The sequence below is a fragment of the Benincasa hispida genome, chromosome 7 (assembly GCF_009727055.1).
Source record: "Benincasa hispida cultivar B227 chromosome 7, ASM972705v1, whole genome shotgun sequence".
NCBI classification, from domain to species: Eukaryota; Viridiplantae; Streptophyta; class Magnoliopsida; order Cucurbitales; family Cucurbitaceae; genus Benincasa; species Benincasa hispida.
Genome location: NC_052355.1, coordinates 18,516,784 through 18,531,810, shown reverse-complemented (window position 1 = coordinate 18,531,810; position 15,027 = coordinate 18,516,784). Strand labels below are relative to the sequence as shown.

General features: G+C 37.8%; 1 protein-coding gene across 1 annotated transcript in view; it reads left to right on the top strand.

Moving 5' to 3' along the window:
• Nucleotides 1-6,494: 6,494 nt before the first annotated feature.
• The window catches only part of LOC120081690 (tryptophan--tRNA ligase, cytoplasmic), a 17,018-nt gene continuing 8,485 nt past the window's right edge, over nt 6,495-15,027 (top strand). Inside the window, exons 1-5 of the mRNA XM_039036778.1 lie at nt 6,495-6,871; nt 6,958-7,077; nt 7,370-7,555; nt 7,719-7,770; nt 7,873-7,938. Coding sequence (XP_038892706.1) covers nt 6,642-6,871; nt 6,958-7,077; nt 7,370-7,555; nt 7,719-7,770; nt 7,873-7,938 — 654 coding nt within the window. The 5' untranslated portion in view covers nt 6,495-6,641. The remainder of the gene's footprint in view (nt 6,872-6,957; nt 7,078-7,369; nt 7,556-7,718; nt 7,771-7,872; nt 7,939-15,027) is intronic.

The following is a 15,027-nucleotide window of genomic DNA, read 5'->3' as shown; positions in this document are numbered from 1 at the left end:
TTTACAACAAGTATTTTCCATTGACAGTAAGATACCTAAAGGAAGTGGAATTTCTTAATCTTTGTCAAGAGAACATGTTAGTGACGGAGTATGAACGAAAATTCGATCATTTGTCTCACTTTGTTCTCCGGCTAGTAGACACAGAAGAAAAGAAAATAGAAAGGTTTATTTGGGGATTAAGAAAAAGCATTTGAGGCACAGTCATTGCCTTCCGACACAAAGAGTATGCATTTGCCCTCAAGTTGACCTTACTCATGAAAGTAGATCTCGCTGCCAAAACCTTAATTCCTAAACGAGGATTCATGCCAAATTAAAAGAGGAAAGTCAACCAACAAAGCTTCCAACATTCACAACGACAAGCTAAAAATACCCAAGACACTTAGGGCGTACAGTCACAACAGAAGAGCCAAATTTTCTCATGTCCTAAGTGCGAAAATTATGGAAAATACCATCAGGGACAATGTCTTCGAAACTTAGGAGTATGTTTCCATTGTGGCCAGACAGGTCACTATGCAAAGATTTGCCCAAAGCTCGTCACCCAAGTATCGACTGCTCAGACCACCCAGCCTACCAATAACAAGGTTATCCAGCAGTAGAAAGGACGAGTGTTTGCTATTACACGTCAAGAGGCAAAGAACCAAGATACAGTTGTTACAGGTATATTACCCATCCTCGGGTATTATACCTTCACTTTATTTGATTCGGGCTCTAGTCATTCATTCATCTCTACAACATTTGTAAAACATGCTCAACTAACATCAAAGCCCTTAGGCTACATTATATCCGTAGCTACTCTTGTCGGAGTATCTATGCTAGCCAGCTCAGTGGTGGAAAACTGCGAGTTATCAGCATCATGACATAAACTAAAGGCGACTCTTATCATCCTAGACATAAGTGATTTTGATATAATACTAGGTATAGACTGGTTAACAGCAAACTATGCAAGCATAGATTGCCATAATAAAGAGGTCATATTCACCTTTCCAACAGGAACCAAATTTAAATTTAAGAGTTCTAATATACAATCAGCCCCAAGAATAATTTCAGCCTTAAAAACTAAGCATTTGCTCAACCATGGGGCTTGGGCATATCTAGTATTACGAAACCAAAAGGATGAAATTAAAGTCATTCCTGTAATAAGAGAGTTTGAAAATGTATTCCCAGAAGAGCTTCCGGGTATACCATCTAGTCGAGAAATAGAATTCTGTATAGACCTAATTTCCGGAGCTGAACTAATATTTAAAGCACCATATAGAATGACACCTGCGGAGTTAAAAGAACTCAAAATAAAATTACAAGAATTGTTAGATAGAGAATTTATACGTCCTAGCGTGTCTCCATGGGGAGCACCTGTCTTATTTGTTTAGAAAAAAGATGGATCAATGCATTTATGTATAGATTATCGGGAGTTAAATAAGTTGACAATAAAGAATAAATATTCACTCCCACGCATTGATGACCTATTTGATCAATTACAAGGAGCCTCAGTATTCTCCAAAATAGACTTACGATCTGGATATCATCAACTACGAATCAATGAGTCTAATATACCCAAGATTGCTTTTCGAACAAGATATGGGCATTATGAATTCGTTGTGATGCCTTTTGGATTAATTAATGCCCCAACAGTCTTCATGGACTTGATAAATAGAATTTTTAAGGCCTATCTTAATAACTTCGTGATCGTATTCATATATGATATTATGGACTATTCTGAGTCTGAAGCAGAACATGAAAAACATCTTAGGGACATCCTTTCCATATTAAGAAATAAAAAGTCTTATGCCAAATTCTCCAAGTGCGAGTTTTAGGCACGACAAGTTGCTTACCTAGGGCATATTGTAAAACAAGAAGGAATCTTAATATATCTTGCTAAGATTGAAACAGTTAGCAAGTGGCCTCACCCAACAACAATCAGTGAGGTGGGAAGCTTTCGTGGATTGGCAGGATATCGTAGACGATTTGCGAAGAATTTCTCAAGTATAGCATTACCCTTTACTAACCTCACCAAGAAGAATAATCCTTTTGTCTGGAACCAAGCATGTAAACAAAGCTTCTAGGAACTAAAAGAAAGATTGACTATAGCCCCTATTCTCACTATACCTGACGGATCAGGGGGTTTAACTGTCTACTGTGACGCATCAAAGAAGGGGCTTGGTTTTGTCTTGATGCAGCACGACAAGGTAATAGCATATGCTGTAAGACAACTTAAACCTTATGAACAAAACTATCATATTCATGACTTGGAGTTAGTCATCGTACTCTTTGCTTTAAAGATATAGAGACATTACTTATATGAAGAAAAGATCCAAATCTATACATATCATAAAAGCCTTAAGTACGTCTTTACCCAAAAGGAGTTAAATATGAGGCGACAAAGATGGCTAGAATTGGTCAAAGACTACGGTTGTGAGATCCTCTATCATCCAGGAAAAGCTAACATTGTAGCTGATGCTCTTAGTCGAAAGTCAGCTCACACGACAGCTCTAAGTACCATCTCCAAACACATAACGGATGACCTGGAAAGAGTTAAGATCTCACTAATATCAGAAACCATCACAACTCAAATAGCATAGCTAACTGCAAGTTCTACTTTAAGGAGAAACCAGTGAATTCTCTACAGCCCCAAACTCTACATTCCTCTACCGTGGACATCTATGTGTATCGTGATGAAGAAATCAAGAAAGAACTACTGAAGAAAGCTCACGAACCATGCTTTTCAATACATCCTGGGAGTACCAAGATGTACCGAGACTTGAAAGCACATTACTGGTGGTGTAACATGAAAAAGGATATTGCTGACTATGTAAGTAAATGCTTGGTTTGTCAACAGGTGAAAGCTCTAAGGCAACGACCACAAGGACTCCTCTAGCCTCTGAATGTTCCAGAGAGGAAATGAGAGCATATTTTCATGGATTTCATCTCAGGACTCTCAAGAACTATTAAAGGCCACAACATGATTTGGGTGATTGTGGATTGACTCACCAAGTCGGTCCATTTCTTACCCTGCAAGGCCACTCATACTATAGAAGCACTAGCTCAAATGTACTTAAAGGAGATTATCTGATTGCATGGAGTCCCAGTATCAATTGTTTCAGACCGAGACCCTCGTTTTGTATCCAAGTTCTGGAAGAGTTTGTAGAAAGCAATAGGCACCCAACTAAATTTCATTACAGCCTTCCATCCACAAATTGATGGCCAGACAAAACGAGTTAATCAGTATCTAGAAGACATGTTGAGGGCATGCACTTTGGATTTTACAGGAGTGTGGGATTCGCAACTGCATCTTATAGAGTTTGCCTGTAATAATCGTCATTAGGCGACAATTGGTATGACTCCCTTTGAAGCCTTATATGGAAAAAAGTGCAGATCCCCGATACACTGGGATGAAGTAGGGGAACGGATGCTATAGGACCTAAATTAGTGCAGCAAACAACGGAGACAATTAAGTTCATTCGGGAAAGAATACGAACAACTCAAAGTAGACAAAAGAGTTATGTTGATAACCGTCGGAAAGAGTTGGAATTCAAAGTAGGAGATCACATATTTCTAAAGGTAGCACCAATAAAAAGTATTATGCGTTTCGGATGAAAAACAAACTTAGCCCTTGCTTTATTGGATCTTTTGAAATATTGGAGTGTGTTGGCCAAGTAGCTTATCAATTAGCATTACCACCAACCCTTTCTACAATACATAATATATTTTCATGTATAGATGCTTCAGAAATACGTATCTGACTTATCACATGTAGTAAACAATGAACCCTTACAAATAAGTGAAAAGTTGGAATATGAAGAGACTCCAATCTGCACCCTTGTAAGAGAAAAGAAGTCACTTGATAATCAGGAAATAAGTTTAGTGAAGGTTCTCTAGAGAAATCAGCAAGTAGAAGAAGCTACATGGGAACGAGAAGATGAAATGATGACCAAATACCTTATCTATTTAAGAACCAAGAAACTTTCGAGGATGAAAGTTCTTAAGGGGGGAAGAATGTAACAACTCAAGTTGTATACAAACATTATAGGAAATTAGATAATGAATGTTAATTAAGATTCAAGATTAAATCTAGATATTAGTAAACAAGTTCTAAGTTTAAGCCACTAGGTTTAAAATTTGGCCTATAAATCTTATTGGTCATTAAATAAATAATAAACATAATATTTATTTGAAAATTATGCAAATATCCAAGTAAAAAAATATCTAGAAAATAAAATAATGACAATATAAGAACATTTGAAGAAAATGGAAAATAATAATAATAATAATAATAAAAAAAATATGTAGAAGGTTTAAGATAACAATGATACATTTTTTAAAAAATAGATAAATATAAAAGAAGATAAATAAATAAATAAATAAATAAACAAATATATATATATATATGTATGTATGTATGTATGTATGTATATATATATATATATAAAGGAGAGGTCGGTTAAAACTTCCCTATAAGTGGCGTACTTTGTTAAAAAAAAAATTAAGAGCATTTCAAGACCAAACCATAAGGAATAATTAAGATTGTAGTTAAGGTAAGTAGTTTATCTCACTTCTAAGTGTTTTATGGTAGTGTACCTTTGATATGTTGTTTTATTATGTTCTTATTGTTATGTTGCATTATATGTTTAAAACACGTTTCTCTACAAGGGACCCCATGCATTATGTTTGTTTACGACCATGTTAAGATCAAGTTTTAATTAGGTATAAGTTATGCTTCCAGGACTGGCAGAGCATGTATAGTTGCACCCCTCTAGACCCAATCTTACGTTATGTTTATGGTAGGGACTAGCAGGGTATGTATGGTTGCACTCCTCTAGTCCAATCTAATGGTTGATGTTGGATGTGACTCTGACCCTACTGACTGCATGACCCACTAATCATCCGATGGGTTAGTTTTCGCTTAAGTCCTCATCTTCCTAGGGCAGAGAAACTTATGTTGGAAGCATAACCGACCACCCATGTTATTATAAGTTTATGTTTTGGGTCCCAATCACATGTTTTCATAACATGTTGCATGTGATTGTGCATTTGGTCACTACCTTAAGTGAGAACTACTTACTGGATATATTATATACTCATCCTATTTTACAAACTTTGTAGGTAGGGACATAGCGGTGACATGATTGGACGTCGCTCAAGTGGCCAACCATCAAACTCACTATTTTGGTCATATAGGTATTTTGTTTCACTACGTTAATGTTTAAGGATCCTGGTGTTTTGTAAAATAAACTTTTGTATAGTTTTGATACTTAATTCATAAAATTTTAGATGTGTTCTTTTGAAATTTTTACCAAAACGCATCCCATTATAGAAAATCTAAGTATGCATGTCATAGCGGTCAGACCTTATTATGTAAAGATCTGATTGTTACACTAAGCAATGAATATCTATTTATTATTATAATATTCATAATAAATTGTATATACAATTTGTAAGATGATAATATTGATAAAGTAATTAGTAAAATCTTAATCGCAAACAAATATATTAATCCAAATTTAAAATAGTAAAAAATTAATAAGATAATGAAGATATACTACAAATTAAAATCAAAATTGTCATATCGAAATTAAAGATTGATTATTTTTTAATATCTTTGAAATAGTTATATCAAATCAAATACGATAGTTATTAGCAAAATACAAAATTCAAATTGAGTAAAAAATCGCTCCCTTTATCTCTTAAATCCATTAGGTTGTAATCGAATAACAAACTCTTCCATTCATAGTGTATTCTATTCAAAATTGATACACGATATAACAATTACACTATTCGGAAATGATGATACTCGACCATACCAAGGGCAATTTAGGTATTATGAAAGTACCGATCATGTAAGTGGTATGAGTTTCCCAGCAATCTTAATATTTTCGATTTTTGACAAAAATCAAAAGGCACCCCCAAAATGGCCAAAATGCGCCATTTCTACCAATTTTCCTTCAAAGAAACACCCCGAAGATATCATCGGAATGGGATGGTATGATCTCGATTCCAGCATAGGCTTAATCGATGTGGGATTATGTAGTTGATTTTTCGATTCATAGTTTCCGTTGAATTAAGTTGTGGTTGCTATTTTATTTATTTATTTATTTTTAAAAAGGAGACTATGGTGGTTTAGAATTGTCGATTTTCTATTATGAGGTTGAAACTTCATGGTGATTATACTTTCTGATGCTTGGAAAATTTGAATTTTGACATTTTATTCATAATTTTTTTAAAATTATAATGTGAGAGGTAGTTGCATTTGAATGTCGAGTGAATACAACTTAAAAAAATTTTACAAAAGAGAAAACAAAGATGGAAAAAATTTTTCCAGTGGGGAATCCAATCTTTGCGTAATCCCCGTTCCGTTCCCTTAGGACGTTTTGATGGAGAATGGAATAAGGGTGGAACGGGAAGCATTTAAAAATTAAAAATTAAAAATTAATTAATTAATTAATTAATTAAAAAAATCAAATTGGCTATTTTTACAATTGTAAAACCTTTTTAATCAGCCATTTCTAAATTCAGTGGCCCGCCCCTTGCCTTTCAGGGGAGCATGAGAAAAGAAATTTACTAGGGCCACAACGATTAACATTGTAGAAGAAGAAGCAGCAGAGGCGGCGGCGGCGGCGCCGGTAGTTGCAGTAGAACCAAAGGAGATCATGGAGAAGGCAGAGGTGGAGCGAAAGGTAGAGGAATCTGTGGAAGAAGATGATCAGGTGGTCAATCCTTGGCAAGTTTCGGCTAAAGATGGAGGTAAAATCGACTATGACAAGCTAATTGACAAATTCGGATGCCAGAGGCTCCAGCAGTCTCTCGTCGACCGAGTCCAGCGGCTAACTTCTCGTCCTCCCCATGTCTTCCTCCGCCGTGGTGTCTTTTTTGCCCATCGGTTTATTTCTCTCTCTCTCTCGAAACTCCCTTTTTGCAGTTCCATAATTGCGGTGATTTGTACTTGACTTTGTTTGATTCTCTCAGGGATTTTGAAGAAATTTTGAATGCGTATGAGAGAGGAGAGAAGTTCTACTTGTATACTGGAAGAGGACCTTCTTCTGAAGCATTGCATTTGGGGCATCTGGTTCCTTTTATGTTTACCAAGTGTGTTTCAGTTTCTTCTTATATTGAATGTCTTGGCCTTTACATATTTATTTCAAGTAATTGAATTGCCAATGCTGTCTATTTCATGGGGAAATTAACTGGAAAATTGTAATAGGTTGAATTATGCTATGAATTTTGTACCCCTTTTTGAAACTGACATGAAAATCTATTTGAGTTCTATGTGGCATTTCACGTTTCTCAATTGATTATGCTTTAATTGAGTTTATGGGTTAGTCGGTACCTTTTGTTTTTTTTCTCACTATCTGAATATAGGTATTGGATGCTTCTGTAGATATTTGCAAGATGCATTTAAGGTGCCCCTTGTAATACAACTCACCGATGATGAGAAGTGTATGTGGAAAAATCTTTCTGTGGAAGAGAGCCAGAGACTTGCTCGTGAGAATGCGAAAGACATCATTGCTTGTGGTTTTGATATCTCGAAAACCTTTATCTTCTCAGATTTTGATTACGTAGGGGGGTGAGATTGAATCTAACAGTCATTTGGTTGGAACTGGTGGATTTTCTGAATGTTTTATATCAAGATTCTGGAGTTTTTAGTTTTGCAAATCTAAATTCGTTGTTGTGTTGATTATAAAAGAACCTAGTTCCTAACTTGGTTTATTTTGGGATTTATTTCACAGTGCTTTCTATAAAAACATGGTGAAAGTTGCCAAATGTGTTACATACAATAAGGTACTCACGTATAATCTAATTATTTCAAATATTTTTAATTTTCAAGATTTCTTTATTAATATTATTATTATGTTGCTTATTTTGATGCGTTGGTCTTGCAAGGTTGTGGGTATTTTTGGGTTTACGGGTGAAGATCATATTGGAAAAGTTAGTTTTCCACCAGTGCAGGTATGGCTCACAACTTTTATCTGGAATAATAAATAATTCTTATTGAAATTTGTTTTGTGTTATCACATCAATTTTCTATCAGATTGGGCCATATCCTCTCCAATATATGATTCTAATTTGTCACATGGATTTTGATATATTCTTTCATAAGAATTATGTTAGGAACCAAGGTAGTATGGGATGCCTTTGTCCCACATTGGTTAGAATGGGATGACCAATGTGGTACTTAAGTGGCTTGGCTCTCCCACCCTAATAGCTAGCTTTTGGGGTGTGGTTCTCCAAGGTGCTTAAGTACCTAACAATGGTATCAGAGCCGGTTGTTGACGTTCCGGAGTGGAACCGGTGGAGGGTTCTGACTGGATGTGGCAGAGTGAAGTACTGCCGGAGCAGCCGCTAGGACGTCGGCTTTCCGGGGATGAGGTATTGTTAGGAACCAAGGTAGTATGNAATTATTGATGTTCCAGAGTGGAATCGAGGAGGGTTCTGACCGGGGTGCCCGAGTGAAGTACCGTCGGAGTAGGGCTAGGACGTCGGCTTTCCGGGGATGAGGTATTGTTAGGAACCAAGGTAGTATGGGATGCATTTGTCCCACATTGTGGTTAGAATGAGATGACCAATGTGGTACTTAAGTGGCATGGCTCTCCCACCCCAATAGCTAGCTTTTGGGGTGTGGTTCTCCAAGGTGCTTAAGTACCTAACAAATTAATTCATGATATTTGTACATACAATAGATGCTTTTTTTATATTTAGGATTTTGATAGAAAGAATATATCATCAACTTCTCAAAAATGCAACTTACTTTTCTTGTTCCCAAAAACTCCAATTTTATGAAAATCAAACTTCAGGTTCGTCAGTCTCTCTTCTTAAGAAGAAACAACTTGGTATTGCAAAACTACAAGGCACAAATATTAGCCGATTGACATCTTCTCTTAAGGGGAAAAGGAAATTGTGAGAACTATTCCAATTAGCATAGATTATAAGTATAATACAAAATTCCTGTTGAAGAACTAATTGAATTACATTAAAGCTGAATGGACTGGAACCTTATCTCTCACTCTTTATACCATAAATCACACAAACCACATCACTCTTTATATTATAAAATCAAAAAAAGTACAACCCCAGACCTTATCTAGTAGACCCCCTATAATTAGGAAATATGAAAGCAGAAACAATAGGAAGAATAGGAAGGGGGCACAAATGTAAATGAGGAAGTAGAGGGGAATAAAAGTAGTTAGAAAGGATGAATAATGTGGGGATCACACGAGAGGAATTTGTTACCAAATTTAGTATAAAGCAAGAGGAGGGGAGTGAGGTAGAATATAGAGAAGATTTTAATTTGAAAATAGCTTGCGAGCTTGTAAGGAGGAAGTCTCGACTTCCTAGGCCAATTTCGAGCCAAAACAGTAAATATATAATCGAGTTCTATCATTATCACAATAAATCACACAAACCTTATCACTTTTTGTTTATCTTCATGATTATTTTCTCCCTCTAGCATAATTATAATAGCATCTGTAGGGAAGAGAATAACAATACAGTTACGTGGAAATTCTAGTACAGGGAGAAAAACCACGATATAAAGACTTTTTCTTATTCTTTTTAATCTGATACACTGAATACATAGGGACACACTGTATAAATAGACAGTAAGAAACGTTAGGGGTCTACACAATTACATAAACGCCCCTAGGTTAATAACCCTATTTTCAACACTCCCCCTCAAGTTGGAGCATAAATATCGACAAGGCTCAACTTGCTTACACAATAATCAAAGCTTTGTCTTAGTAACCCTTTTGTAAGAACATTAGCAACTTGTTAATTTGAAGGAATATAAGGGATGCATATGTTTCCACTGTCCAACCTCTCCTTAATGAAATGTCTGTCTATCTCTACGTGTTTAGTTCTGTCATGCTGAACCGGGTTATTTGCAATACTGATGGCAGCTTTATTGTCACAAAACAATTTCATTGGAAGCTCTTTATCTCGCTGGAGATCTGATCACACTTTCTTCAACCAAATTTCTTCACAAATCCCCAGACTCATGACCCTATACTCAGCCTCAACACTACTTCTAGCAACAACTCCTTGTTTCTTACTTCTTCAGGTGATTAGATTATCCCAGAAAAACGTACAGTACTCATACGTCGATTTTCTATCAACAACAGACCCTGCCCAGTCAGAATCAGTGTAGGCTTCAACAGATTGTTTATTATTCTTTCTGAACATTAGACCTTTGCCAGGAGTTCCTTTCAGGTACCGACGGATACGTTCAATTGCTGTCATATGATCCTCACATGGAGCTTGCATAAACTGACTAACAACACCTACTGAATACGAAATATCTGGTCTTGTGTGAGACAAGTAGATCAACATCCCAACCAACCGTTGATACCTTTCTTTATTAACAGGAATTCTATCATTCTTATCACTGAGCTTCGCATTGTACTCTATTGGTGTGTCAACAGGTTTACACCCAGTCATGCCTGTTTCCTTTAGTAAGTCCAGAGTATATTTTCGTTGAGAGACTGATATACCTTCTTTTGAGCGAGCCACTTCCATTCCCAAAAAGTATCTTAGCTTCCCGAGGTCTTTAATTTCAAATTCTCGGGCCATCTCTGTTTTGAGCCTCATGATCTCTGCATCATCATCCCTAGATAAAACAATGTCATCAACGTAGACAATAAGAACAACTATCTTTCCTGATGTCGATCTTTTTATAAAAAGAGTGTGATCAGAATGCACTTGAACATACCCCAGTGTTTTCACAAAAGTTGTGAACCTGTCAAACCAGGCCCCTGGAGACTGTTTCAATCCGTATAACGACTTCTTCAATTTACACACCTTGTTTTTGAATTGACTCTCGAACCTAGGAGGGGGACTCATATAGACTTCCTCTTCAAGTTCCCCATTCAGAAGAACATTTTTAACATCAAGTTGGTGTAGGGACCAATCTTTATTTACCGCAACTGACAAGAGCACTCGAATAGTGTTAAGTTTAGCCACAGGAGAAAAAGTTTTAGAATAATCTACTCCATAAGTCTGAATAAAGCCTCTTGCAACGAGTCTAGCCTTGTACCGGTCAATCGTCCCATCTGACTTGTATTTTATAGTAAACACCCATTTACATTCAACTGTTTTGTGCCCTTCAGGCAAAGCCACTTGTTCCCAACTTCCATTCTTCTCGAGAGCTCTCATTTCTTTCATAATAGCAGATCGCCATTCTGGTTTTTTCATTGCAACACTTATGTCATTTGGAACCACCTCAGTGTCCAAACTAGTAGTGAGTGCTTTGAACTCGGATGCCAGATTACTATACGTCATGTAACAATGCATAGGGTATTTAGTACATGAACGAGTGTCTTTCCTCAGAGCTATAGGAAGATCAAGCGATGCAGCACGTTCTTTCAACTCTCCAGGCTCCTCACCATGATCGACTATCTGTGTATCAGAAACTTCAGTAGTATCCTCCACATCATCATTAGCAAGAATCATTTCATTCTCTGCAGTTTCTCCTTCTGTCACTCTTTCAGTATTACTGCTTCCTTCTCCCTTGTCTTGCCTACATTCATCAGTCTCCATACATACATCAACATCATTAATTTTAGGAATATACGTACCTGGATCTGATGGCGGGTTTGACTCATGCACTGGAGCTGACAGTTCTGGTTCGACAGGTGACACTGCTTCCTTCCTGAGATTCTTCCTATAGTAAGTTCTCCAAGGAACTTGGTTGGTAGGAAGGACCAGACTGTCATGCTCAGAACTAGGTTTAGACAAGGTTTGAATGGAAGTTGACTCTAAGGGAATAGCATAAGATGATTAGTTAGTCTCTTCATTCATGTTCTCCCCCTGAAGATGACTAACAGGGAAAAACGGCTGATCCTTGAGGAAGGTGACATCCATGGAGACATAGTACTTACGAGATGACGGGTGATAGCACTTATATCCACGTTGATGGAGTGGATATCCAACAAATACACACTTCTGAGCACGAGGAGTAAATTTTATGCAGTTTGGACCATGGGAGTGAACAAAGGCAACATAACCAAAGACTCGAGGAGGAACATTGGAGAATTAACCGAGTGGTTGGGAAGGACTCTTTAAACAGTTCTAAAGGAGTATGAAGATGAAGAATACGAGAGGACATCCGATTAATGAGATGGGCAACAATGAGAACTGCATCCCCCCACAGGTATGACGGAAGAGTGGCAGATAACATAAGAGACTGGGCTACTTCAACCAGATGACGATTTTTCCGCTCTCCATTTTGTTGCGCAATGTACGCACACGAGCTCTGGTGGACAATACCCTTAGAAACAAGGAAATCCCTGAAGGAGGCATTGAAGAATTCTCGCCCATTATCACTTCGTAAAATTCCAATCTTTGTTTTGATCTGAGTTTTGACAGTTGAATAAAATTGTTGGAAAATAGATGACACCTCAGATTTTTCAGTGAAGAGGAAGACCCAGGTAAGGTAGGTGTGATCGTCTATAAATGTGACAAACCACCGTTTTCCAGTGGAAGTGGTAACCGGCGAGGGGCCCCATAGATCACTATGAACAAGGGAAAAAGGACTCGAGGGTTTGTAAGACTGGGACCGGAAAGAAACACGACTTTGCTTGGCACGAATACACACATCACAATTTAAAGAAGAAGTATTAACATTGTGAAATAAATGCAGAAACAAATACCCTGTAATTTTACTGATAGACAACAGGGTTATAAGTGATTTTAGGCACATGTAAAGTATCACGCAAAATTAAACCGTCAAATGGGGAGATATGACCTTTTCCCGCAACAGGAGCAAAAGACCCGTCTGCAATGTGAATACGCTCATTTCCAGCACTTGGGTTGTATGACATAAACAATTCTAAAGAACTCGTAAGATGATCTGTGGCCCCTGAGTCCACAATCCATAGTTTTTACCATTCATACTAATAAGGCCAAACGAAAGGAAATTACATGACTGTGCAATAGCACTCACCCCAATCGTACTCAAGTTGTTCTTACTATCAACGGAAGACTGTTTCTGAGTCTGTTCATTTGCTGAGTCACTTACCAGGGCACGACCAGTATTAGATTTGTCATGAGACTGTCGTCGCCTATTGTTTGGAGGTTTCCCGTGCAATTTCCAACACTGGTCCTTTGTGTGCCAGAGCTTCTTACAATGTTCACACACAGGTGGGGTTTTTTATCGCCATCAGCACTGGACGACTTTGCGACGAAGGCGACTGCATCAGTTGTAGGAATGGGATTATTTATGGCACACAATCGATCCTCTTCCAGCCGTATTTCAGAGCAAGAGAGATTCCATAGATACACTATGAAGGGAAAAAGGACTCGAGGGTTTGTAAGACTGGGACCGGAAAGAAACACGACTTTGCTTGGCACGAATACACACATCACAATTTAAAAGAAGAAGTATTAACATTGTGAAATAAATGCAGAAACAATACTTCATATATTAAAAATTTGGATGTCCTAAACGGAAATGCCACAACATAAAGTCATATTCAAAAACGAAAAATTTAACGACATAAACCTAGTTTGATGATCTCTCTAGTGGAAGCTTCTTCAGAAGGAAGTAGAGTCCCTTATCGTGCCGGGTAGTTGCCAATCGTCATCCGATTTCAGATCCTGCAAACACGGAATCCGGTGAGAAAATTGCCTTACACTTCAAATCCCCTGTAATTTTACTGATAGACAACAGGGTTATAAGTGATTTTAGGCACATGTAAAGTATCACGCAAAATTAAACCGTCAAATGGGGAGATATGACCTTTTCCCGCAACAGGAGCAAAAGACCCGTCTGCAATTGAATACGCTCATTTCCAGCACTTGGGTTGTATGACATAAAACATTCTAAAGAACTCGTAAGATGATCTGTGGCCCCTGAGTCCACAATCCATAGTTTTTATCCATTCATACTAATAAGGCCAAACGAAAGGAAATTACATGACTGTGGCAATAGCACTCACCCCAATCGTACTCAAGTTGTTCTTACTATCAACGGAAGACTGTTTCTGAGTCTGTTCATTTGCTGAGTCACTTACCAGGGCACGACCAGTATTAGATTTGTCATGAGACTGTCGTCGCCTATTGTTTGGAGGTTTCCCGTGCAATTTCCAACACTGGTCCTTTGTGTGCCAGAGCTTCTTACAATGTTCACACACAGGTGGGTTTTTTATCGCCATCAGCACTGGACGACTTTGCGACGAAGGCGATGCATCAGTTGTAGGAATGGGATTATTTATGGCCACAATCGATCCTCTTCCAGCCGTATTTCAGAGCAGACTTCTTTGAGTGAAGGAGTCGGGCACTGGCCCAATATCTGACTACGGGCACAATCAAATTTAGGTTTTAATCCAGCCAAGAACACGTAAACACGGTCTGCTCTTTCGATTTTCAAGTATTGGGCCCCATCTTGTGCACAGTTGCAGACAATTCTCTCGACAAGTCCATCTCTTGCACAACATTGATAGTTTGTTAAAATAAGAAGTAACATCCATGGATCCTTATTTGCATTCATGGACCTGTTTGTGGAGCGTATATAGTCGAGAGGCATTCTGTCTTTTTGAGTATAAATCTTGCGCTGCTTCCAGATATCCTTGGCGGTTGCCAGACATATAGTAGTGGTTGTTTTCCTATTTGAGGTTCCATACTATTCACCAAAACAGAACGTAACAGCGAGTCTTCTCCTTTCTAGATTCATTCTTGTGGATTGTGTGGAGCTGGCTTTGGAATTTCCCCTGTCAAGTACCCAAATTTGTGACGCTCTTTCCAAGGCCATTCGGATTGATTGGGACCAGGAGAAATAATTCTGGCCATTAATTTTTCCCTACAAAATTTGTAGAATTGCCCATCGAACCAGATAAATAAGAAATATTTGGCAAAACAGGGAACGAGTTTACCAGATTCTCTGAATAAACTGGTTGAACCGAGATGGGGATTTGCGCCAAAACATCGTATCCAAATATGAAATCTATTGTTGCAGATAAGCCAACCGTTGTCTTAAATCGTCTGGGTAATGGGTCGAACTACAAGCGTTGGAAATGGGGCTGCCACTGTCGGCTGGAAGGAGGTTGC